At 40.3% G+C, this 26,906-nt stretch overlaps 2 protein-coding genes across 2 annotated transcripts; both read left to right on the top strand.

The window, feature by feature from the left end:
* crk (v-crk avian sarcoma virus CT10 oncogene homolog) lies at positions 1-9,806 on the top strand. The gene is made up of 3 exons (XM_073492274.1): positions 1-520; positions 1,274-1,863; positions 5,901-9,806. Exons 1-3 carry the CDS (start codon positions 301-303, stop codon positions 6,036-6,038), a joined length of 948 nt encoding a protein of 315 aa, XP_073348375.1. The 5' UTR covers positions 1-300; the 3' UTR covers positions 6,039-9,806.
* Positions 9,807-11,151: 1,345 nt separating this feature from the next.
* ywhae1 (tyrosine 3-monooxygenase/tryptophan 5-monooxygenase activation protein, epsilon polypeptide 1) lies at positions 11,152-25,125 on the top strand. Its single transcript, XM_073492286.1, has 6 exons — positions 11,152-11,392; positions 14,153-14,352; positions 15,793-15,899; positions 16,207-16,413; positions 17,435-17,571; positions 23,908-25,125. The coding sequence occupies exons 1-6, from the start codon at positions 11,329-11,331 to the stop codon at positions 23,958-23,960; spliced, it is 768 nt and encodes a 255-aa protein (XP_073348387.1). The 5' UTR covers positions 11,152-11,328; the 3' UTR covers positions 23,961-25,125.
* Positions 25,126-26,906: the final 1,781 nt, after the last annotated feature.

The following is a 26,906-nucleotide window of genomic DNA, read 5'->3' as shown; positions in this document are numbered from 1 at the left end:
TCAGTTTTTGAAGTTAGTTGTCATCAGTCGCTGGATTGTAGCTGGAATTCTGTCTCTAAAGCGCACTATATGATAATTGAGGCTTAATTCCAGCCATAAACCAAACAAGAATCCTTTTTAATTCGTAGTTGTGGTTGTATATCGGCGAATTGATGTCCAAACGGCCGGCTGCGGATGTCGCCTGTTTACTAAACGTGCTCTAGGCGCTAAAGTTTTTGTATGAGTTGAAGGCTTCTCTTGTGGATAACGGGAGGGAGAGAAGGGAAGGCCCGGTGAAGCCTCGGCTTTGGAGTGGTTATCATGGCCGGAAATTTTGACGCAGAGGACCGTGGCAGCTGGTACTGGGGTCGGTTGAGCAGGCAGGAGGCTGTGTCTCTGTTGCAGGGGCAGAGGCACGGCGTGTTTCTGGTCCGGGACTCCATCACCAGCCCCGGCGACTACGTGCTCTCGGTATCAGAGAACTCCAAAGTCTCGCATTACATAATTAACAGCATCAGCAACAACCGACAATCCGGTCCAGGTAAGATAACAGAGGGGTTTGGGGAGGGGGGGGGCTCGGCATATGGAGATGCTGATGTGACCATTCTTGCATGACTTGCACCAAGGAGATGCGCAATAGTGCCTGTAGCACTCTCTAATATGGTGAATACGACAGGCCAGACACATTAAAACATGTGTCAGGTGAATGTTGACTTGTTAAAAAGCAAACATACCTCTGGCCGTGGGTGCAGACCCTAACCGAGAGCTCAGACAGACAGCTCACTAGCTATGAGACAACACATTGTTTCAGTAAATCATAGAGAATGAAGCACGTTTCTGTCACTAAAATACACCGTGGTGGGCGGTGTGAGTTTCCAAATTGCAGACTGTATTAATGCAAGTTCTGGCCAGCTGCTCCATTCAAGCCGGCCTAATGTATCAGCTGACCCTGGCAGAGTTGTAAATGATCAAAAGTCCATCATATAACCAGATTTCAGTATACACTTATCAGACCTTGCCCCATGCCTCTGCTGGGTCTGTCCTGTGTATGAACTGCAGGTGAATATTTGTTGTATTTCCTCATGCCTTTGCAAAACTACACAGATCTTCACAGATTAAACACAAAACATGTATAAAAGGGTAAACAAATGTAAAATAAGGAAATAAAATCCTTCCTGTTCATTCTGGAAATCACCTCCGCCATGCTTGCTTACACAAATAGACCGGCTTTAGATTTGACAGTGCCAGAGCAGGTTTTCTGACTTCCTCTTCCATCCTCCCTCATTTTCACCAGGTTTGGCCCATCCAAGGTTCCGCATTGGTGACCAGGAGTTCGATGCTCTCCCTGCTTTGCTAGAGTTCTACAAAATCCACTACTTGGACACCACCACCTTAATAGAACCCATCAACAAGTCCAAACACACGTCCTTCATCAGCATTGGCCCAGGCGGAGGCCCACCACCGCGCCTCGAAGACGAGTACGTCCGAGCACTTTTCGACTTTCCCGGCAATGATGAGGAGGATCTCCCGTTTAGGAAGGGCGACATTCTCCGAGTTCTAGAGAAACCAGAGGAGCAGTGGTGGAATGCCCAGAACTCTGAAGGCCGGGCAGGGATGATCCCTGTGCCGTACGTAGAGAAGTACCGACCAGCATCTCCCAATTCGGTGGCCGGGGCTGGAGTGCCTGGGGGGCCACTGGGAGGAGTGGGGATGCTAGGGAACTCTGACAGCTCTGCAGCCCAGTCTGGCACTCCACTGCTGGGAGACCCTAGCCAGTACGCCCAACCCACCCCCCTTCCAAATCTCCAAAATGGACCTGTCTATGCCAGGGCCATACAGAAGAGGGTGCCCAATGCCTACGACAAGACTGCCCTGGCCTTAGAGGTAAATATGGACATGTGTGTAGTAGTTTTTCTTGACATACACTGGGGGAGAGGAGACAGGAAAGGAGGATGTAGGACCAGCCCTTTGAGCTTATCAGGACTGAGCTCACACTCTTTTGCTTTCTTCCCCACTGTGTTTACAATCAATTCGTCCATGTTTGTTTAGCAGGGTGAAGAGGAATCAAAGTCAGAACGTGCTCAGCCCGTTCACTGTGTAGATTTCCAGATAATCTAGTCATTTTGTATCTCTTCTGCAGAGATCAGTGCAGTGACATTACCCATTTCTCTACATTAAGTCTGACTGTAAAGTTTATTAACTCACTGGCTTCATCTGTCTGGGCTAAACTTGCATTTGAGTGAGGGGCATTTCGATTTTAACCTAACAGGGTATCCCAGTATGACTACTGCCATTAGGCTCTGCTCCCTGCTCATGGTGGCTGGGCTGTTAAACTGTCCGGAAGCAAGAGCGGGGCTCCCACGGAGCAGGTCGTTGGGGGAAGGAAATAGTTTGTGTTTGGGAACAGGACCATTTCCTCTGGTCTCTGTGAAGTCAGGAGTCAAGCTGAGCCAGGAGTGAGGAGTGGAGGCAGGCTAGACGAAGTACTCTCTTGTCTGTCCTGCCATGCTAACACTAAGGACACTGATACAGAGCCATCCCTTGATTCTTCAAATGTGTACCCTTCATTTGCTTTTTTTTCTGCTGCTGCTGGTTGGCTAGAAACACTTTGGTTTGCTCAGTTACGTATGACAGGTATATCCTTTGTGTGACTTGGTTTCTGCCACTCCCACCTGCTGTAAACTTTTTTTCTGGCTTTGACCTCTGCAAGGCTACATGGTTTCTCCACTCTAGTTGGCTAGAAGTGACTCAGCAAGGCAGCACTGCAAAGTTAATAATTGGCTCACATTTCCTCGTCTAGTTGTCTTCAAAAAACTCAGATTGTGAAGATCACTCTTTATCTTAAGTAAATGAAACTTAAAATCACGTGTAAGGCTGCAACTAACAATTACTTTCATTATTGATTAATCTGCTAATTGTTTAGTCTATATAATGACAAAAAACAATTGTGTGAACTGCTCATCAAAGCCAAAAGTGGAGTCTTCATGTGGCTGCTTTTGTCCAACCAACAGTCCAAAACCCAAAGACTCTTCATTCGTTATCATAAATGTCAAAGAAAAGCAGCAAATCCTCACATTAAAGCAGCTGGAACCAGCAAATGTTTGACATTTTTCTTGACAAATGTCTGAAACGATTAATTGATTGTCAAAGTAGTTGATAGAGACTAATTTTCACTAATTCCACCAATTAAGTAATTGACTAACACTGTCAGGTCCATAACACTGGATCCCTGTTTGTACGTGTTTATATGTATTATTGCTGTTAGTTGTTCTCTAAATTATTAGATGAAGAACCATTTCAGCATCCAAAAAATTGTGGCAGTGGTTACGGGCAGTTCTAAACTTGGGCATAAACTCTAATTTCAGACATTGTGAATATATGAGTCCATGCATATAGTTGGTAAAGGCAAAAGCATTAGACATACTAACATGAATACCTGTGTTACCATAATCAATCAACTTCAATATAGTCCAGGAACAAAGCAGCAAATCGTCACATTTTAGAAGCTGGAAAGAGTTTGTGTTTGGTATATTTGCTTGATAATGGCTGAAATATTAATTACAAAGTACTTGCAGATGAATCTATTATCAATGATGTTATTGATTAATCCTTTCTGCTGTAGCATTAAGACCACCTCAGTGAGTTTTCTACTGTTCAGTTTAATAGAAACATTGTCAAAGAGAATGTACTTCAACTGTGTGGTGACCTTTAGGCTATTGCTTACAATGGTGCATTATATTGCCTCATATTGGTGTTTGTGGTATTTTGTCTCCCCACACTGGAATATTGTGAGCCATAAAAAGAGCACCTTATAGTCTTTTGCAATCCACTGCATCAATTAACGACTGTGACCAGTGTGTGTCAAGTGGCTGTGGCTGGTTACATAGTGATACAGTGTGCATGCTTTTCACTTTTCAGACAGTTCACCACCTCTATTTAAAAAAAATCCTAAACATTACCTTTGAATGTCTTGAGCCGATCATAAGGACTGACGCTTGCCAATCGATGCTTTTTTGTTGTTATTTTTAATGCATTGGTACCTGCAGTGTAAAGCCTTATCTATTACTATTTTTTAATCATTGTATATATATTGTTTAGGTATACCCTCAGTGTATCACACCTCATTTTGTTCTGTTAAAACACTGTGAGCTACAAAACACACAAACAAATAGCTGCCAGCAGTTCCAAGTAATGATGTAGACAAGCCACAGCAAGGCATGCAAGCAGAGTCACTTTGAGTTGATACTTTTCCAAGTCATTTTTCAGGCAAAGATGCCAAACATTCCCTGATTTCAGATTTCTTAAATGTGAAGATTTGTTGCTTATTGTCTTTTGTGTAGAGCTGCAATGATTAGTTAATTAATTGGTTAGTAGATTGAAAGAAGATTAATGGAAATTTATAATTAAATATAAATGAAATAATTGGACTGTTGGTTGGAAAAAAGAAGCAATTTGTGGACATCACTTTGGGCTTCGGGAAATTATGATGAGCATTTTTCACAATTTTGTAACATTTTATACTAGGCTAAATGATCGATAATGAAAATTATTGTTAGTTGCAGCCCTAGTTATGCAATAGCAGACTAAATAAATATATGGGTTTTTGGACTTGGCTGGACATCAAGAGTAATACAAATTTTGCCCAAAAAAACCTCACACAATGCTTCACATATTCATCTCACCAAACGTTTCAGGCCATCTTCTGGTTTCCTTAAACACAGCCAATTGATCATCCCTGTGGCTCATGGATCACCATAAATAATATAATAAATATACAAATCCACTATCATCATTTTAGAAAACCGTATTAGTCCTTGTGGATGCAGATATTTGTACAGAGAAATGTACATGCAAAACATACAATATTGCAACAAACTTTTACAATTATTCTCGTGCACATACAAATTTTCATCTTAACCCCTTAATGGCTTAAAAAGGTTCGATTTAAAATTTCACAATGCAAACTACCAAATTCTACTCTTTCAATGTCATTTATCAAACTATTTTTATAAACATAGTATATAAAATATAAAATATCCAAACTCATACCTTTGACCCAAACAGGATCATCCTGTAAGAACATTACCAATTTTTCTCAAAAAAAAAAAAAAAATGTGTTCTTTGATAACGAGAGTAATCTAATGTAAGGAAATTTAAGACGTCACCTTTTGCATTTTATAGAAGAAATGATTATATCGGAAAGACTGCAGATAATGACAATAAAAATCAATATTAGTTGCAGCCAAAGACATGATACAAAACAACTACTATTAGTTACTCAGCTTATAATAAATACTATAGAAACCTGTAAAGGAAAAGGCAGAGCCATTAATCTGTGGAACATACAGAATTGCTTTGCTCAATTTCTTTTAAGTGTGCAGCTGCATTAGGTTGGAGAAAGAATCTTCATTATTAAAGGTCTTGCATCAGGGACGGATAAAACTTGATTGAGACAACTGTCATCATGCAAATGCTGCCGGGTACACATTAACGTGAGGAGGATGGTTGTAACTGCTAACAGGTTATCAGACTGATACTATCAGCCCACACAGCTTTAACCCCTGACTGTTCAGTTGTTACCCATGTAAACTTGAACTTTGGAACTGTCTGTTAGTCAGTGTTAGCAGTGTTTGCTCAGGTTCAGGGACAGGAACAGCCACTCCTCTCCCTAGCCAGGTCAACTGTAAAAGTAGGACGGCAAATGACTTTAATTGATTAATCCATGAATCGTTTAGTCTACAAGATGTCAGAAAATAGTTAAAAATTGCCTGGTTCTTATTTCCAGAACCCAAAGTCCCATCTTCAGATTGTTCCACTGAACAGTCCTTAAACAAAATTTTGTTTGAAATGATGATAATATTAAATTTTGTTATTTCTTCTGTTACATAATGATTCTCTTTTGTCTCCCCTCCCTTCCCCAGGTGGGCGACATGGTGAAGGTGACCAAAATAAACGTGAATGGCCAGTGGGAGGGCGAATGTAAAGGCAAGCGTGGTCACTTTCCCTTCACACATGTCAAACTGCTGGACCAGCACAACGCCGAGGACGAACTCAGCTGAGAGCGGACAGCCGGCCCACAACCTGGACACTAGTATTAGACCCTTCCCTTTCTTCCTGTTCAACAGTCAGCCGCTGCCCCTCCCTCACGTCTGCTCCAGCTTTTACCTGCACCAAGTACAGTTTCAGAGAATCACTGAGAACCTCTCTTGTAAGACACACACCCTCTGTGTCCACACCTCTGAATAATCATGCCCGCCCTATTCCACCTTCCACTCTGACTGACATAAAAGGGTCACATACTCATATACAGTGGAGCTGTAAACTGAATCTCTTGTTCCACGGAAGTGGCAACACCCTGCAGATCCTCCCCTTGTCACGTCCCTGCCATGGGCAAGTTATCAACACTCACTCCTCAGGAGACTCCTCGCCACAGAGTTCAACCACTTCCTCTTCCTGTGTTGGAGCCAGTAGATACTGCTCAGCGCTGTGTCATTTTTCATCCTCGCCCTCATCTGTCACCATGGTTACAGTGCTGTAGGATCCCTTATGCTGCATTCATGTCCAATGGGAATACAGTAACAAGGAGGAGTAACAACACAGTTTTCATGTGTTTTCTCTTTTTTAAAGCTGTTAAGGTGCCATTTTTTACGATCTTTGTTTAAAGGTGCAATAAAAGAATTTAAGGTTAAAACAATCAAAAATGTAACTAGAATTATCAACAGGGTGTGAAGAAAACACAGCTTCTATGTTATGTTGTGTACTAGCTGTGTAAACAACACCAACACGCCCCAGTGGCTCGCCCAAACTCCCAGCACAGAACACTAGCTGGTAACTGACCAGCTAACAGCAAATTAGCAGTTAGGGATTACTCTATTGGTATGCTGCCCCCTATTGGTTCGGGGTATACATTCAGCAGGGGGTTAATTCTTACATATAGCACCCTAAGGAATAGTTTGCCTTCATCTTTTTCCAAGTGTAAAATGAGATTGATGCCTCCTCTCATGTCTATATGAAGCTACCACCAGCAGCCGTTTTGTAGCCCTGCGTAGCATAAAGACTGGAAGCAGGGGGGGAACTGTTAGCCTGGCTCTGTGCTAAGGTAACAAAATCCATCTACCAGTATCTTAAAGTGAACTAACTAAAACATTATATCTTGTTGGTTAAATCCTTGCCAAGAACTAGTCCAGCACACAATCCCTCATAAATAGTTGAATTGTTATGTCTCTGCTAGCTGTACCTCTCTGCTGGTAGACAGATAAATTTACATTTGGACAAGGCTAAGCTACCTGTTTCCCCCTACTTCCAGGCTTTATGCAAAGTTAAGCTATTACCTGCTGGCAGTAACTTCATATTTGGCAAACAAACATGAGAATCGTATGGATTTTGTCATTACCTCGGCAAGAAACCAAATAAGCATATTTACCAACCATTCTTTGTAGTCTGATCTATTTGTTTCACACTTCCAGTGCAGGCGTGTGCAAAGTAATGAGTTTGGAAATCAAAGTTGCATTATCAGCCTCACAGACGATAGTTGTTCTCTCAAACCTGCCATGGCAGCATTATTTCTTTTCTGCATTTGCCCCCATTTTTCCAGACTTGTATCTTCTTGGTGTTTATGTTTTCATTCAGGAAATTAAAGACATACAAGTCATGACTAATATTTGATTTTAAAATATTGTTGAAGGGAACTGTAGGAGTTTACACCTAACATTTACATCTCCAAACCTTGACTGAACAAAATTCTCTAGCAGTGTTTACTGCCTACTGAAGTGGTTGTCTTTTGAAGGCTAAAAGTATGCATCTACTATTGTTCCTATTGGACATGAATGCAGCATCATTTTAGGGTCACCCAAGACTGAGAGGCGAGAGGAGCGAGGCACAAATACAGCTGCAGCATTTTATCACTGAATTAAATGAAAGCACCATGTCAACTGGAGGTGTACTGTTCCCCCTCAAGGAGCAGACCAAAGACCAGTCTAGCACCCACCCCCATACCAAATATCAAGTGGAGAAAACAAAACTGAGTCAAGACCAGCAGCTAGGAGCGACTTCATGTAGTTATAGCCGTAGAGCGGGCCCCAACAGTGAATCTGAAACACTTCAAGACTAATGTTGAGGGGGGAGATAAAGGCAACACTACATTCAAACTCTCCTCACCTCAGCCCCATCCACCCATCTACTACGACCAAGTACCACCAAGTAGTCTTTTGTAAGAAACAAAAGAACATATTGTTATGAAATGATGTACTATGTGATTGATTATCATTACATGCTAAAATATTGTTTTTTGTTATCTCTGTAGTTTTCGTCATAGCTAATTTTGTCTGGGAGGAAACATTTTCAATGTACACTTTTTACTGCTGCATGGGAGGAGGCGATGGGTCACTGGTGCAAAACAGATAAACTGACTCCAGAGGGCCACATCTGTTTGCCTCGAGCCCTCACAAGGCCACATCTCATTCTGTGTCTGATGTACATGTATGAAGCTTAACAGAGTGAATGTAGGCTGTCCACCATGTTAGTTAGTAATGTCTTCTCATGTTAGTGCTCTGCATTCAGTTCACTGAATATACGTTAGCAAAACAGACTGCTCTGTGTTTACATCTCGTCAAATGTGTCCAAGAAAAGAGAAAGTGGTATTATTGGTACCTGCCCTTTGTTTTTAACATTTTAATAATCTCATTGCCACCTTGCACCCTTTCGTTCTTTTAATCCTCCGGTTAATCAGCCTGCCTTTCCTTTGTGCTTCCTCTCTTAATCCTCTGCCATTCTTTTATTTAAAGCCTTGACCATTTATGATGCACAAGCCAACATGGACTTTTTATGTTACTGTTTTTTCTCTACCTTCTGCCAAAAGATCAGGAAATAATAACAGCAAATTATGTTGTAGTCTTGATTGCCCTCCCCCCAAGAGGTTGTTTTCTGTTGAGATTGAATCAATCTAATTGTTGACACCTGACAATCATCACCATTGTGTATCATAATGCAAACTGGTTTGAATTGAAGCAGGCTTGGTGTGTAGTTTAGATCTTTACCAGAGTAAACCTGAGCTGTGAGAACTCGCTGTCTCTTCCTCTCAGATGTCCTGGTTCAATATTTCTGGCTAGCACACTATGTCACCTTTAGGTGGCACTAAAACAGCATTCCGAGAGATGGTCTCCTTCTGGAAAGCACATTCTGCCAGTGCTTGTGAATTTAAAGGAGATGAAATTTGATTTTTCACAGAATGCACTTACTGCTTTTACACTGAGTCTGCATTGATAAATGTGCTCCTTTTTAGGTTTTTTAATTATCCTTGATATTAGTTTCCATGACTTAATAGCTTTGCCTGTCAAGCTCTGCCCTGCTTTCATATATCATTTTCAAGTTGGCCATTTTCCAAACCCAAGATAAGATAATAACTATTAAAAAATATTGGGTTGACTTCTGAGAAAAACCTGGTCTAGGAAAGTAAGGAAAGTGACATTTTTGTTAACTGCCAGCTTTTGACAGTCCATTTTTATGTGTGTACTTATGATCAAATCAAGCTTCTTTGTCATTCACACTGCGCATGACAGGTGCTTAGCTACATAAATCATTATTTTATAAATTGTGTTGCCAATGAAACCACCAAGAAGTATTTTTTTAGTCGCCCTGCATGAAGTCATTCATTCCTTTCATAAAAAGGAAGCGGTGGCGAAATGCCAGTGGAAATTGTGTTAATATCAAAATGTGCCATTTTATTATAACACTATATTCTTTCAAGACAATTGAATTATCTTTTTATTTTCTGTAGCATGTAATGTGTTAATATACTAGCAAATAAACTCAAACTCATGACAAAATTATTCTTTATCTTGTTTTTTAAGAACAATGAGCATCTTATGTGCGGCTCTGTCAGAAAAAAAGTATTGTGAAGTCCGACAAATATTTTAATGCTCGCTGCTTTAACGGCACAATTCTTGAATAAAAACCCATTTTCATTCATGCTGCACAAGGTTGCCTAGCTACAGAAATGATATACATCCATACTACAATGAGGAATTGTTAGTAATACTGAAATTGGGTAACTTGTGTCTGTACAATTGACATGTGTCCAAACAAGTTAGAACAGTATGTGCATCAGCCCAAAAAAGCTAATGTGGACCCCCTTATACATAACACATTTAGTGCAGTTAGCAAAAAAACCTGCCGTGAAACATCAAGTGGTCAAGTGCTCTTCCTGCTCTATTGCCACTGGCCATCAAAAGATATTTCAGATTTTTTCTAACAGCATCATTTCACACATAGAGAAGCACGAACATGACTTAATTATACAGTAAATATACATTAGTATAGGAATTAAAATGATTATAAAATGACACAGGTCCTGACTATGCAAATAACTTGGCTTTTTGTGTACTCTTAATTTTAACTTAATGGTTTTAGGCTATTAATTGGCAATGAAGGCTGGTTTTAACATATCTATTTTTGTCGACCTCCTTGGTATTACTTATGACTAGTAGAGATGTTTTTGTTGAGAAATTGAAATTGAAATTGTATCTCAATTTAAGGGCACTCAAAAAGTCATTGTAAGGGTAATTTAATAACATATATTGAGAAGGTAATTGTAGGAATGCTCCAAATGATGTCCAGATTAGTATTTTCCTGAATGTACTGTTTGTGGAGCTGTGATTTATTGTCCCCACTATGTGCTGTTCTAGCATAATAATTTCCCAGTGAAATGTTAAGATACCCTATGCAAAAAGTCTAGTCTCCCAAATCCCAAATCCCCACAAGCCATGCAGATGTGCCAGGAATTCAGGTATCCATCCCTGAAACATCAACCGGCACTGTAATAATGTAATAATGGAGGTGAACAGGATTTAATTTCTGCCGTAGCAAACCGTGGAGAAAATACATCGATGTTGACGAACAATCGCATAGCCTTGTAGTTTTGGGGCGTGGGGAACAAGGAAACGTGACAGATTTATATTGTGTTTTTACACACAACTAAGATATTTCTGAAAAACACCAGGATCAGAATCGACTTTATTTTTACACAACGACTGTCACAAAGTCAAAAGTGGATTTAGTGGTATTTACTCTAAACGCGCTTACACAGATCATCCTCGCTGTTCTCATTTAGGAGAACATAAATGACTGGGGACGTATCAGAGCTGGTGATTCATGTGCGTATGTGCAGTACGCGGATGAGACTGGTCGCCATCTTTACTCCATCCAAGCACAGTGCTGCCGGTGGGGCGGAACACCACTCATCGACCCCGTTGATTTCTAGGAACCGCCGATAGACCTGACACACCACCGTGTCTTACGCTGAAGAAATATCACTTCGAATAGTTCGCTACTGTACCTGCATCTCGATACACAATGGGAGAGCGAGAGGACTTAGTTTATCAGGCAAAACTCGCCGAGCAGGCAGAGCGATATGACGGTAAGTCACACTTTGAGGGCTCGCTCGGAGTGGGACATGTTCGCCGCAGGGATTTTTTCTGTGAGCTAGCTAGCCTTAGCAAGCGATAACGGAGCAATGCTCCACTAACATAGGTAACCTTAGATCAGTGTTAGCCGTAGCTGACGAGAGAGCTAACGTGGCTAAGACAGTTGCCATCCAGCTAACTATTCACTGACATGGAGATGGTTTCTTTTCGGAAGAAACTATTGCAACGTCAATGCCAGGAAGTCTCTTTGTTTTATACAAAAATGTGCGGATGAGACTGACGGTGAATAACGGTAGCTGGGGGGCTACAACAAAATGGCGGATAACAGGAGCGTGTGCTGTCAGGAGTTGCCTCCCCTGCACCATGCTAGCTCAAACGCTATAGCTTAACATGAGCTAGTGGATTGGTTAGCTAGCTACCACAATTAAAATCCAGTGTCATGTTACAGTCTATGTAACCATAATAACGTGCCAAGTTTTTTATTTTTTTAATTAATTTATTTTTTTCTTGCGTGATTCTGTTATATATTAAAGCCAACTTTTAACATTAACGAGGCGTTAGCTACATTGAAAGGTCAGCTACTTGAAGCCCGCTACCGTTCTGGGTTAGCAGGGAGTTTGAAGGCAGCTGTTCACTAGGTGGGGTGTTCCCCTACCAGCCGGCCGCACGGATCGATTGGCGAGTGGGTCCCTCTTCCTCTCTCTGGTACACTCCTGTCAGACTGTCATACCATTACAAGCCCTGTAGAGGCTGTTTTTAGACGGCTGCCTTTGCCACCGGTCATACGTTGCTCAGTAACGTTAAATGAATGTGCCATGACTCATTCACAGGTTTTGGACCGAGTGTATGAGCAGTGATTTATAGTTTACTGGCTGAGTGGTTGCCTTGATGGAATGTAGTCGAATTCATACTGTCATTTTGCAGTAGGTTGTCAAATTTTTAACATTTTATTGAAATATTCATTTTTGAAGGGCTTCAGAGATACGCCTCAAACCGATGAGTTGTGTTGTCGCTTTACGTCAGTCTCTGTCTCAGACTCAAAGTACCCATCCTGCACGATCTACCATCTGAACCACTAAGTGGTCGGTCTTTTAAAGTTAAACCAGCAGTATTGGCTTTCAATACCACCATACTTAAGCGTATTACATATCAACGAAGTGAGTGATGTGCTTTTAATCCTGTAGTTAGATGATGCAACATGGTTAAATTGAATCTTTACAGTATGTGCTGATGTTTGGTCAGCGAAAACAACATGACCCTATTAAAACAGCATCTTTTCAGAAATGTAGGCTACTTTATTCAATGCGTCTTGAAGCACCTCAATCTATAGCATCCTCAGTTTTCTATATTACAGCACACGGCTACCTTTTCATCATTTAATACAAGCAGTAAAATTAATCTAAATTCCCTGTTTAGGAAGGATCTTCTATTGAGAAAGTCCTTACTACAACAGACTACAACAACAAAACATGAATCCATCTGTAGGGCATTACAAATGTGCTGTTATATACACAATATTGTTTTCTCGTTAGCACACGAAAAGAATATTGGCCTTGCATTACAGTGCAAACTTGATTTTGGGATTATTCATTTTCACGTTACTCGCACAGCACCCAGCTTGCTGAATGTCAGTGCAGCTTCTAACGCAACCTGAGGCTGACTGGTGCCCAGTTCTCAGCTGTCCATCTGTCTCTGGTGAGTGGGACTTTCTTAATAGGTGCGTTTAAAAACAATAAATGGTAACTGACCAGCATGTAGATGTAGATTGAGATTTTTTACCACATTGGTATGAACCCAAAACAAAGATTTTGCTGTGATCAAACTGTAATAAATGGATCAATAGGATGCCAAACTAACAACATCATAATGCTGCCTTGTAAAAAGCTTGAGTTCATGCTTTGTCTGGTCTGACGACTAGATGACAAACAAAAAACTTTTAAATTGCTTGTTCCCTGAATGAAATCGGGATTGATCAGGGCTATGCTGTGCATATTTCCATAAATTATCAGGTATTCCGACTTTCTCGCTCACTTTCCTTCACACCAGCTCCTTTTTTGTCCTGTCTGGGTACGGGTAGATGTGTTGTTGTACAACTCTAGGTGTCCGCAAACAGCCATGATTAGTGATTATTATCCTCTCCTCCATTGCTTTTCATTAATATCCGGACATCAGTGATGTTAATGTCATGACCTCAGTGTGAACGCATCGCTTGATTTCAATATTTTCAACTCACACAAATGCGTGAATGAGGTCATTATTCTACCATAATGGCTTTGGTAGAATAGGAAAAAAAAATCAATCAATATAAACTGCAAACTTCCAATTCTGCCCTGTCACTGCATGGTTGCAGAACCTTACAAGTCCACCTCGCAGTGCTTATTAGAATAGAGACATTTCCACACCTCCACTTTAGTCAACAGTATAAAAACACTGACTGCACAGAGTCATCCCACTGCAAAAAACCATATGCAGATTTCAGGACATTATACAAAATATTACAGGAAACAATGTGGAAACTTGCACTGCTTGCAAGAATTAAGACAAAAGATATGGCAAGTGACAGGGACTGGAAGAAGTAATCTGTAACATGACCAAAAACATTAAACCCCAGTTCTTATAATAGCCCTCACTCACCAAGGCGTGGGGTATTGCTGTTGCACAGTCACCACATCTCCTTCCTGTGGCTGTATCTGAGCGGGAAAATGTGTCTGTGTGCAGCTTTTAAATGAGTGTTACATGTGTCTCCTCAACAGAGATGGTGGAGTCTATGAAGAACGTGGCAGGCATGAACCTGGAGCTCACAGTGGAGGAGAGGAACCTACTATCGGTGGCCTACAAGAATGTGATCGGAGCTCGGAGAGCTTCCTGGAGAATAATCAGCAGTATCGAACAGAGAGAAGAGAGCAAGGGTGGAGAAGAGAAACTGAAGATGATCAAGGAATACAGGCAAAAGGTAAAGCACTCTGGATGTCACGTCTTATCAACAGGCTTAGCATTTGTATTTAGACAGTGTCAGGAGCACTTACATGGATTTGCCGTGTCCCATTGTTTCAAATATGTTCCACCATGTCAGATTTGCTGTGCTAATGTGAGACCACTAACTCATATGGATAATAGACACTATGAGCAGCTTGTGGACAGACTGCATCTGAGTCATAGTTGGCAAATCCCCCCCTCTCTCCTGCTTTTATGGATGGAAATAAGAGCTGGTTATTAATCTGGGAGAGGCTGAAGTGTGTCAGGGAGATGGGAGAGGCAGTTGGACTGCAGTCAATTACCTAATGGGATTCAGGGATGGGTAATCCTGCTGTTGCACCTTCATGTCGTTCTCCAAGTCCTTTGGGTGACACATTTCTTCTGCCACTATCACAGCACCTGTTGAGCATTCAGTAACATGTAAATTGGAGTATTAAAATTTAAATATGGAAGCTACAAGCAGACCATAAGTAGCTTGTTTTTTAGAATGGCAGGTATAGTCCAAAAGAGGACACAGACTGCTACAGTTGGTGTACTGCATACACAGATGTATTTGCATGTTTGTTAGTGATAAAGTCCTCGTGGTCATGCAGTTTTGGCCACTCCCATCTATCCCCTCAGTCACAAACATCTGCTAGCAGGACTTTGCAAATTTGTTGCGCTGGTTATACCAAGAGGGTACTGCAACACTGAAATCAGCATGAGGAGAGCTATTTAGCTGTTAGCAGCCAGTGAGCAGCAGAGTCCTGCAGTGTGTTTGGCTAAGGGCGCTAACAGCTAAGGAGCTAATAGCATAGATACACAGCAGGACTGAGAGTTTCTGTTGAGAGTATTATGAAGCATTAAATATTGATCTGCAATGTATTAACACAACACGTTTACAGTAAATACATGTGATGTCAGTGTACAATTGCCAAACTTCAGTCAGAGGTGAAAGTAACCAGATAACCAAGTAACCAGTAACCAGGTGGTGGAGCTTCAGGGCACAAAGACCTCAGTACAAAGACAGAAACAACTCAGACTAAGACACAGAATTTTTCCAGAATTCCATGTTACTAAATTTTGTGTTTGCTGTTGTTTTAAATTCTGTTTTATACAATTAAAGGATGTCTTTTCAATTTGTTGTAAATCTATTTCTTTGAAACTAGCTAAATGAACGATTACTTTCTTTAAGATTTTAATGGTGGCTTTATAATGCCAATAATAACTAACAACTAAAAATTATAATAAAATATAGAAACAACATTTTGATTGGTGATCTGTGTTGGCTGATACTGCTTCCACCAATCAAAAATCGGCCCCAAAAATCCTGATTGAAGAACCCTAGATGTAAGGCAGGGCGTCGGTGGAAAATAATCAAAATGTTTTTGATGGTTGACTATTATTTATCATGTATTTTTATTTGTTTGCTTGGCAGGTTGAGGATGAGCTGAATGACATCTGTCGTGACATTCTGGAAGCACTGGATAGTCACCTACTCCCTGCTGCTGTCATGGGAGAATCTAGAGTCTTCTACAACAAAATGTAAGAGCTTTGTGGTCTGAATGTAAATTAATGGATAAATAAATGAACCGTCATAAGTACTTGCACGGAAGGATGACTAAGTTTTTTGTTGGGGAATTTGACAAAGTAGCCAAGGAAACATGACAATACCAGTTCACTTAACATGAATGTTTTACAGTGTATAAAGTGAAGACTCATGTTGTATGTTGCACAGCTAGGTCCATCAAGACCATAACAGTACTATAATTAACTTATGACTTTCATTCAAAGAAAACTCTGTAGTTGTGAAAGTTAATTTTGTGGCCACTTTTGTGTTTCCCATCTTCAGGAAGGGTGACTACTACAGGTATCTGGCAGAGTTTGCCACTGGTAACAGCAGAAAGGAGGCAGCAGAGAACAGCCTGGTGGCCTACAAAACTGCAACTGATCTAGCTACAGCGGAGCTGCCTCCCACACACCCCATCCGCCTTGGCCTCGCCCTCAACTTCTCCGTCTTCTACTACGAGATCCTCAACTCGCCTGACCGCGCTTGCAGGTTACTGTTTCTGCAGTACACTTTCACTAGTGTTTCTTTTTTCTTTAATCAACAATGGTAAAACAGAATCTCATCTTTAATTCACATAGCACCCTTTCAAATTAGATAACAAGAGTTTTTTTATGGATCAAACGTGTTGGCCATAAAGAATCAAGGTACCATCTCTTGTTTTTAAATCTACCTCTACTAAACCTCCCCAGCTGCAGTGCACACCGTAACCACCATAGCCTTTCTTGTGACTAGTGAGGCTAGAACTTTAAAAACTTAAAAAAGTATTCACCCCTGTGACCGCTTCATGTTTTATTGTATCACAACATTAAATCAAAACCTTTTACAGATCAGTCTAAATTGAGTGAAAGTATGAACCACAAAGAGGTTGATATGATAATTCTCCTCAGGTCAGTATTTAATAGTTTTCACCTATGTACACAACATTGCTCATCAGACCGTTTACATGGTAATAGTGATTGAACAGCAGTTTTCAAGTCCTGCCACCAATTGTGGATCCGATTGAGAGCTAGACCTGGCCACTTTAGGAAGTCCTGACTTTAACCCACTCGGAAACATGTGGACTGTGCTGAAGAAACGGGAAGCAAACAACTTCACCAATTCTGTCTAGAGGAGTGGTTGAAATTCAGCCAGAGGCCTACCAGAAGCTTGTGGATGGCTATCAAAAGTGCCTTATTGAAGTGAAAATGGCCAAGAGACATTTAACCAAATATTAGAATTACTATATGTATATTTGTGACCCAGCAGATTTGGTCAAATTTTCACATATACATAAAGGAATATGTAACAGAAGCCCATTGCAAGCAAACAAGAATACAGTTACATAAACACAATCACTGTCACAGATGGATAAAGTAGAATATATTTTTACATTTTAACATTATGACAGGTACCATGTTGCAGCTTGAAAAATAGCAAGTGAAATGTTAAGTGTGAATACATTTTTTGAATTAAAGCTCAAATGTAAACCATGAAGTATTCAGTGATTTTTAACAGAAGTCTCTTTGCTCAGGTTGGCAAAGTCTGCGTTTGATGAAGCCATCACAGAACTGGACTCACTGAGTGAAGACAGCTACAAGGACTCCACACTTATCATGCAGTTGTTACGTGACAACCTGACACTATGGACTTCAGATATGCAGGGAGAGGGTAAGATACCATGGCGCCCCCAGTCATAATACTATCTAGGACACTGTATTCACATTGTACTGTTAGTGTATTGCAATTTACCTGTTTGTCTCTGAAGAACCTTTTTTCCAGAACTAGATGCTGATACGCTCATACACTATCTCACTTATCTCCTGTTACCTGCCTAACAGGTGGGACACATCCTGCGTGAGCAGCGCGTATGTGACAGAATGGGTTTTCAGCACCCATGTGAATGGGTTCAAGTAGCCACACAGCTGGCTTGAGCAGTGGGGCTCACTTGCGTCTCATGCAAGGCTGCAGTGGTGTGGCATCCAGTCTCGCCATTTTTTTCCATGCCACACGTGCAGTTCTTGGCTAAAATAGACCTGAAAACGATCTGTGGACAGTAGGGATGTCACGATACACTCAGCTCACTCGACGAGACGATACACAATATTGGGATCACGAGACGAGACCAGATTTTAACATTATTTTTAAAATTCTTAAAAATTGTATTCGATTGAAAGTCACAAAATGCAAAACAATGCAGGTCCATTTTAAAATGTTTCAACTAGTAATCATCTTATAATGAATGTCACTTCAGTTCTACATTCTGACTAAGTATGAATTATCATATGCAGTAAAAGACACAAACAATATGTAAGCACTGTAAAAGGTTTTGCCACAAACTCAACTGACTGCCTTATCTCCTGTATGAGTTGTCATTAGTCTCTTCAGACCTTATAACTGTGCATGAATTATGTGTGAGCTTCTAACTTTAATTGAAGCTGTGTATGACCTCACTGAACAAACTGAAAGTAAAAAACAAAAACAGTATAAATAGCAAAGATAAATAATAGTAATAAGTTTGTCATATTTTTTTAACTACAAACAATAACTGCGAACCATAATCACAGTAGTACTCTCTCAATACTTAAAGTGCAAACAGATACTGACCAAATTTCCCTTCAAGCATGACACAGCTGAGAGCTGGCTACAACTACACTGCCCAGCCTAAGGTATGGTCATGTTCTTTTTCAAGAATATAAGCATGTCTACGTTTTCTGGCAGCAGTTGAGACCTTTGGGCACCAACTATGTCTCCTGCAGTTGAAAAGACGTGCTCATTAGAACTGAGGTAGCAGGTTATGCACGTTTGGCGGGATGGTGTACTTCGTTTCTAATGTGTGGAGGAGTCGCTGATTTTCCACCACGGAAAATGGCCTCATATTAGCTGCAGTGAAAACGCTGATTGTTATTGCCGTAGCTCTAGCACTTGACTGTGGAAGTTGAGATGCAAAGGCATTTGTCAGCGTTGTCTGGCCTGTCAGTGTTTTATTCACAGGCACAGTTGATTCTAGAAGAGAGCTGTGGTGGTTCTGTAGGCGTCTTTGCATAGTGCTCGTGTTAGACACGGTGTACGGCACTATTTTCTTACAGTGCTTACATATTGTTCGTGTTTTGTCGGTCACTGTCGCCATTTATTGTTTCCACCGGGTACCCAAATTGCTGCCATACAAACGATTTAGAAGTGGAGGGGGCATCTTCTATGCTTGTTACAGGCCGACCGTAGTCGCGAGACGTCACCGCAGCCTACTTGCAGGTGGGGCCGGTGCGGCTTGGCCCTACACCGGAGCAGGTCCATCGTGAGCTCAGCTCAGTAAAACTGGTCATGGAAAAGCAAATCAGCACAGCTTGGTTTGACTCAAAGCGGCCAAAAGTGCTGGTGGAAAACCAGAATTTGTCTGTATTCAGACTGTTAACACTGCTTTGTGTACTGGAACCCTGTTGAATTGATTAATGGTCTTGAGTAATTAGATGTAATTGGATGTGATTTTATTCTTTGTTATTGGGCTCCGTAGTTTGTAGATACGACTGCTGCTGAAGTTGTAATAACGTGCAGTGTCTGACCACTCTAAAAGGCTCCAGCAGATCTGCTCCTGTCTCATAGGGATCCAAGTGAAGGCTGATCTGATTTCTCTGATCTTGGATTGGATTTGACAGAACTGGTAAAAAAAAAAAATCTAAGGAAAACTGTCTGTTGAAAGTCAAATACAGTGAAAAGTAAATTCATGACTTAAAGGCCACACTTACATTAGATCTATGTTAAATGATTTGAGTAAAATATCTACATTTCTGACCACTATTGTGATTGTTCAGATCATCTGCCCCCTCAAGCCCCCTAATCTTAAAATTGCTTACGCTCGCTAGCAAACGTTAACGTTGCTAACGCTAACCAGCTAATGTTAGGACAGTACAGTTGGGTGACTATTGTAGAAATAAGCCTTTTTGTTTGTTTTTTTTCTCCCCATAAACTGGCAACTACTGAGACTCTTGATTGCTGATGAAACATTGATACCACATGATACCAACAGTGTTATACTATTGGCTGACAAACCTTGGTAGAAGCTGGGACCAAATGACATAATTCTTATACAGAAACGATCATTTTTGACCCAACAAAATTTTTAAGATTTTTAACTCACAATCATAATAATGGTTTTAAGGAAAATAGATACTTTGTATTGTGCACCTTTCTACAAGCTCTGTAGATGTATTATCTTTATGATGTCTACCTAAAAATGTTATTAATACGACCTTTAAACTTTCTATAAATTAAACAACACACAGAATTAGCTACAAAAATAAAGGACTACAAAAATGCAGTTGCTTGTTAGTTAGTTCAGTCAGAGAGAAGTCAAAAGTACTAATTGTACTTGCCAAGCTTTTAAAGGTGCAATATGTAAGAATTTCAGATTAAAACATTAAAAAATTATCATTATTAAAATTATCAAAACTATCATTATTATATGAAGAAATAACAGTGTTGACTGTATGTCAAAATGTATTGCGTTGCAGAGATATCTACCAAAGTAAGCATGTCACCCTCGGCCATTTCTGTCTCATAAGAAGATGTTGTACCTCAGGAAGCGATGCACAGCTCTACACTTTAGCTGCTTGAGGTAGCCTAAGCTGTACAGACTGACAGGAAGAGCTGCATCACAGCCTTGAACACTGGGGTCGTGATGTTTGAAATAGAAACAGTCTACTCCTTGTTTTTATTTTTATTTTTTTATTATTTTTACAAACTTAACAAAATATACAGAGTGGTTTTTCTTCTTCCAAAAAGCCAATTTTGGAGAAACATACATACAGTTGTCTCATAGAGAAACTATATCAACCAGAGAATATTTCTCATTTGTTTTTCCGCAGTAAGCTACAGAGTAAATCTACTCTCAATCTAGAGATGTGAGCTAAAATCACAGCACTTGAGATATAAAAAATTTCAAGTTGTGATTTTGATAGATAACAATGATAAATTGCTAAAGCTCGTTTGATTCACTGTTTCTCTTTCTCCATTTATTGCAGCAGCTTGCGTTTGCTGTGTTGCAGAGTATCTACCTTTTTCATTCTCAGTGACTCGTCATCTCTTCTGTCTTTCTCATTTCCTTTGCTGTAGAGTCCTAAAGGAAACAAACCTGACTGTTCATTTCCCATGTTAACTTTACTTTGTAAGTTTCGCTCACCCATGCCTTGCCATGTGTGTGGCTGCCTTTTTATGCTTTTTCTTCTAAATGTTCCTCACTAAATTGCTCATGGTTTAGTAATTCAGTCCACTCACCTGTTGCTTTGTCACGCACTCATTCTGTTAGATCCTCTCTTAACTGCTGGTAACAAATTGTAATCTGTTACTCAGTTAAAACAAAGTTTCTTTTGGATAGTTGAGCTGAGCTTGACTCATGTTTGTATAGTATGTGTTCACTGAGTTGGCAGTTCAACTTGTATGTACAGCAAGGGGTAGAGGTTTAGACCATTTCACTGGCATGCTGAACTGCTTGCACTCTATGCACTACAACAGTGAACTATTTTAACACTTTGCCCCTGGTTAGGACAGCAAAAAAAAAAATTTCTGATCAACTGAGTTGATCTTTTACAAAACTTTACACATGCTGATCTATTTTAAACAAAAGTAACCCTTATCTTGTCAATGACCACTTACAACACACTAGAAGTGTGGCAGTGTCTGTATCTCCGATCAGGGGTGCTCCGATCAGGATTGTTGAGGCGATCACCGATTGCTGGAAGTATCGGCCGAAATAAATAATGAAAAAATGGAAATAAGTAATTATATTTATGTTACATTGACTTAAAGAAATAGGTTTAAAACAAAGTTGTCTCTAAACTGAAAAAAAAATTGTAATTAAGTCTGAATTGTCTCAGTCTTTGTACTGAGGTCTTCATGCCATGAAGACACTGCTCCACCACCTTATCACTGATGGTACCCAGTTACTTTCATCTCTGACAGAAGATTCCTAAAATGAACACAGATTTAAATTGGTGTAACTCAAAACTTAAAAGTACTTTTACCTCCAAACTGTACTCAGCTAAAGTACTTCAGTGCATTTATTCAGTGTAAACTTGTTGTGTTGTCACATTAAACTGCAGTTCAGTGTTTCACACTTCATGTTTCTCTAAACTGAAATTCTCAGCCCTTCTGTGAGTTTAGCTCCGCTGACAGCTTTTAGCTCCATCGGCTGTAAGCGGTTGGCTCGATCAGCTGTTAGCTCCACTAGCTGTTAGCTCTCACGCTGTAACAAATGGGATTACATCATCTTCCCCCCCAGGGATGACAGAAAATGTACTTGTTGCCTGCAGACAATCCCAAATGATGAACTGAACTGACTATGACGGAGCATGTCTTCTCATGCTGTTTCCATAGTTCTCCACAGCACTGTCAGTGCTAGTTACAATCACTGGCTGGTTTCTCAGTTCAAGACCTAACGTTACGAGAAACATTCTGCGGTACCAGTCCATCTATCTCCTCAGTCACAGTCAGCAGCTTGCTGGCAGGAACTCGCAAATATGTTGGGTTGCACTGGTTAAACCAAGAGGGCACTTAATATCCATATTGATGATGACAGGAGGAGAGCTAGTTAGCTGTTAGCAGCCAGTGAGCAGCAGAGTCCTGTGCTGTGTGTGGCTGTGACATTTTAGCAGCCCTCAGAGTAACTGTCTTGTGTGTTTATCTGATCGGCTTTTCTGATCAGGCTTTATAGAGACTACAGATCAAATGTTTTACAATGCATCTTGGTCGATAATGATCAGTGTCCGATCAATCAGAGCATCCTTAGTATCTACAGAGACCCTGTCGCCTGCCTGATCTGTCATGTATGTATAAAAAGCTGCAGGTCTTTGTGTCTGTTTGACCAAGGGCAGAAGTGTGCAACACACACACACACACACTCATTCGAGCAGAGCAGAGAGGCTAACCTCAGACATGACAAAGTCCACACTTCAGCTGAATTAACACAAAATCCAGCAATGCGGCACATGTCATGCAAAAAACTTGTTATTTCACTTGGATACGTGTGGATCTGCAGGACGTGGCAGTGCACGCTTCAGCAAGCTCTGTGACAGTCTTCTGAATGCATGTTTTTCTTTTTTTTCAATAATTTGTGTATTTGAAGTTTTTTGCCTTCTTTCATGGGAAGTCGTGCTGGATGTATGGATCTTACATGCTGGTGACCAAAGTTGATTCAACAGCCCTGCAGCCTCCAAAAAATTGCTCTAATGTACATTCCACATTTTCATAAATACGGAAAGAATTAGCAAATGTTTTTGTCTTTGTTTTGTTTTGTGTACGATTGTTTCTGACTCGTGTAATCTGAACATTTCTAATAAGTTCAGAGCACTTGAAAAGTCAAAATATATTGGGAAAAAAGATTGATGAAATCATTTTAGCGGCACAAATGCAGCACGCTCCTGCTTAGAAGCCAACTGCCTTGTGTCTCTGAAAATTACTGAATCTCATTCAGTCATTTTAGTCTGTAATTAGGTCCTTAAAAGCTTATGCTGTGTTTCTGGCTCAGCTCAGCTCGGCCCAACTCGCTTATGTTTGGGTTTGCGCTAGAAGTTGTGGATGCTACCTGGTCCTTTTTTTGGTATTGCCTCCGCTGACGTTTCAAGCAAGCTGAGTCAGTACTGTGGTGTTGTAGGTACAATGGGGAAGCCCATAGACGAAATCATTCACTGTGTGACTAATACTGAACTTTTATTATGAAATGTAGGCCATTACATAAACATTCACACCTCTCCTCCAATCACTTCCTGAACCTGATATCTCCAGGTTTTACCCCCACCAGGTCAGTAATGGCCCTTGCATCTCTCTTGGCCAGTTTCCAAACTGTATCCCTGAGGTTTTCAGTTGAACAGTGTTTGAGTTCATTGGCTTTTCTGCAAAATGTTAAGCCTGCCTGCCTCTCACTCACGACAAAAGATGAAAACACTGTTTTGAATAAGCAGTCAGCTGAAGCCATTTTAAACAACAATCACTTACTATATGTTTTTTCTTGATCAGGTGAAGAACAGAACAAAGAGGCACTGCAAGACGTTGAGGATGAGGCCCAGTGAGACTATGCCACCAACAGCAAACAACTTGAGACCCTCCTCACACTCCTCCCCTCCCCACCTTCGTCCTCCTACACCTTCCAACTCATCTTCCCTCCCTGCTATTCACCTTCCTCTTCCTCCTCTCTCCTCCTTTTCCTTTCTTCCACCTCTGCAGCTCCATGACCCAACAGGGCCAGGAGTTAACAAGTTTATTTTTCTCTTCTTTTTTATTTTTATATTAGCCCTTACATCATTCAAGTAAATACCACTTAATTGAGACAGGAAATATAATGTTAGAAAGCTAAAGAGAGAGTCCCTGGATTGTTTTTGTTTTTGTTTTTGTTTTTTTTGTCCTGGTACAAGCAGTTCTGACATGTTATCATTGTTTTCATTATTGTATTTTTGTTATTTTGCTTTTTTCTCAATATTTTTATCAGTTGCTGGATGTATTGAGAATTTTTTTTTCTTAATGTAATTACAGAAATTAACTTTTATTACTGATAATGTTGACTCTTAGTTATGGGAGCTATTTTATCTCAGTTTTTAGTGAAATGTCATGCAAATCATTTTACCTTTTTATGGGCAGTTTGGAAAACTACAAGTGCCCTTTTTGTTAACTTAGGTTTTCAGAGGAAGTTGGCAAAATTCGCGATATCCATGTGGGGCAAAGAAGTGCTTAACTTTTACACCATAGTGATTCTGTCATCATGTTTTTGTAGTTGTCCTTGGACTGTACTTTGTGCTGAAATACTGTAACTGTGCACACATGCTGAGTCTCTGATGGTTGACTTATCGCTAGCTGGTGGTGGCTTAAAAGAAAAAAAAAATGTTGGAGATTTATCACTTGTGTAGGAAAAAAAACAAAAAAAAACATGTCTCAATGTGGCCCCGCTCCTTGACAGAGAGCCAAAAAAATTTTGATTGTCTGTGCTTGCATGAGTTAACACATATTCTTTTCTGCTGCTTCTCCTCTACTTTTCACTAGTGCTCCTCTAGGTTCAGAGGTTTTCTTTCTTTGCTGTTTCCTTTGTTTCTCTTCCTATTTTTGTTTCATTATGTGTAACTTGGAGCTGATTTGTACTACTGGATATCTGACTGAAGCCACAGACAGGGAATCTGTATTGTTCTGACTGAAACACAGCATGGAATTAACATTAAATAATCTAAATTAAACATTACAAACTGACTTGTTGCTTTAATTATTTTACTGTTTGAATTGTTGTAGCTCTTGCAGGCTGTTAAAATTAACATTTCAACCTTGTTATGAGTTTTATATATGAACACATGTTTCTTCAGAAACTGACAACATTCATCTCAATACCTCAGTGTGTCACACAGCAGATGTTGCTACTGGAAAGGGAGGTGGCAACTGGGCGTAATCATAAATGTATCTGTTATAGCTATAGTGTTTGAGAGACAAATGCAATGTTAATGCCTGTGATTCTGCCATGACACTAGCTGCTGCTACAACTGTCTGCAGCTGATGGAGGTGAAGGATGTCTACATAGAGTCCTTCTCAACATGTTCACAGCAATGTTTCTGCGTGGCTTGCATTAAAATTGTTTCACCAGGTTTTGTGTTGCCACCATCCTTTATCATGGACTAGTGACTAATGCATGCCATTATCTTGACCGTGTGTGTGCACCCGCCTTTACCTCTTAGGCTATTTCTTTTTCAAGCACTCACTCATACATGTGCATTCTGGGAGGACCCTAAAGCCTTAACCTTTTGCCTCCTTAGATACAGTTTCTCATAACCTTATTGCAGCCTATTCTACTGTTACATTTACCATAATAACAGCCTGAGCTCAGTGCTTAGCCTATATTTAGATTCACAGGTGGAAGTGGAGGAGTCAGTCAGACAGAAAGCATGCAGCATGCATTAACATCTAGTCAAAATGACTTCCTTCCTACGGTGAACTGCTGCAGCTCCTCGACAGCTGCTTGCATCTCCTGCTGAGGAGTAACACTAATAAAGGCAACTGACTCCCTGACCTTTCATTAAACGCTACGGTCATGTTATATTTTCTCCTGGACCCAAACATTGGGCCATGACAACATCATGCTCCCCATAGGATGATACTTACTGTTTTTGCTGCCTCATGCCTATCTTTGAAGTGAAATTGCTCAACAACTTGTCTTGTTAGATCAGATTTATTGCAGAAATTCATTGTTCTTTTGATCCTTGGTGATCACCTGACACTAACCTTAGTGCAATCATCACGTCATAACTCATCTCAAGCCATCTCATAGCTTGGTTTTCCTTACAATGAGCACTGTAACTTCACAGAGCCTGTAGAGTGGCAATAAACACTTAGAGTTGGTCTAAACATCATTGGTAGGACTTCTTCTGAGGCTGATTCACTGTAATTGCTGTGTCTACCTTCCTCAACATAAGGTGAAAGTGTGATTTACAGTCAAGGATGTGAATGGAATCACAAGCTCATCTCTGTCCTTGTGCATCTTGTCCATTTAAAACCTTCCATTCTTGTCACGACAGGAGCCCTGTAATGTATCTAATGTATGTAATACACAGCAGACAGTAGATGTGAGCATGAAAAAATGGAGATAATGGAAGTCAAAATGCAGTGAAGAGATTGGAGATTCTGTTTCCAACATCTTTCCAAAGGAAGAACATGCAGATTCTTGGTGCCATCGAACAATATTAAGTCAACACTCAAGGTGGAAGATAAACCTGCTGCATGTAGACTGAAGTGTGACAAAGCAGGATCAATCAGCAACACTATATAATAACCATAGTTAATACATGGAAAAATTAGAGATAAACTGTAGTTGACAGTTATTTCACTGTTAATGAATAATGAAATGCTAACGATTTATTAAGCAATTCTAACACTACACGGTACTTTAACCATTTACAAAGTATTATAAACATTAGTTTCAACTTTGCAATAAACAATTTTAAAAAATGTTTCATTGTTAGCAGTGAAATAACTTAACTATAAAC

The sequence above is a fragment of the Pagrus major genome, chromosome 2 (genome assembly GCF_040436345.1).
Source record: "Pagrus major chromosome 2, Pma_NU_1.0".
NCBI lineage: Eukaryota > Metazoa > Chordata > Actinopteri > Spariformes > Sparidae > Pagrus > Pagrus major.
This window is presented reverse-complemented; position numbering and strand designations above follow the sequence as displayed.

Excerpts from the sequence above, each read along its gene's own strand:
- ywhae1 (XM_073492286.1), top strand. The coding sequence starts at position 11,329 with ATGGGAGAGCGAGAGGACTTAGTTTATCAGGCAAAACTCGCCGAGCAG. Across the intron at positions 16,414-17,434 it reads TCGCCTGACCGCGCTTGCAG|GTTGGCAAAGTCTGCGTTTG; the intron begins GTTACTGTTTCT and ends CTCTTTGCTCAG. Across the intron at positions 17,572-23,907 it reads TTCAGATATGCAGGGAGAGG|GTGAAGAACAGAACAAAGAG; the intron begins GTAAGATACCAT and ends TTTCTTGATCAG.
- crk (XM_073492274.1), top strand. The coding sequence starts at position 301 with ATGGCCGGAAATTTTGACGCAGAGGACCGTGGCAGCTGGTACTGGGGT. Across the intron at positions 521-1,273 it reads CAACCGACAATCCGGTCCAG|GTTTGGCCCATCCAAGGTTC; the intron begins GTAAGATAACAG and ends CATTTTCACCAG. Across the intron at positions 1,864-5,900 it reads AGACTGCCCTGGCCTTAGAG|GTGGGCGACATGGTGAAGGT; the intron begins GTAAATATGGAC and ends TCCCTTCCCCAG.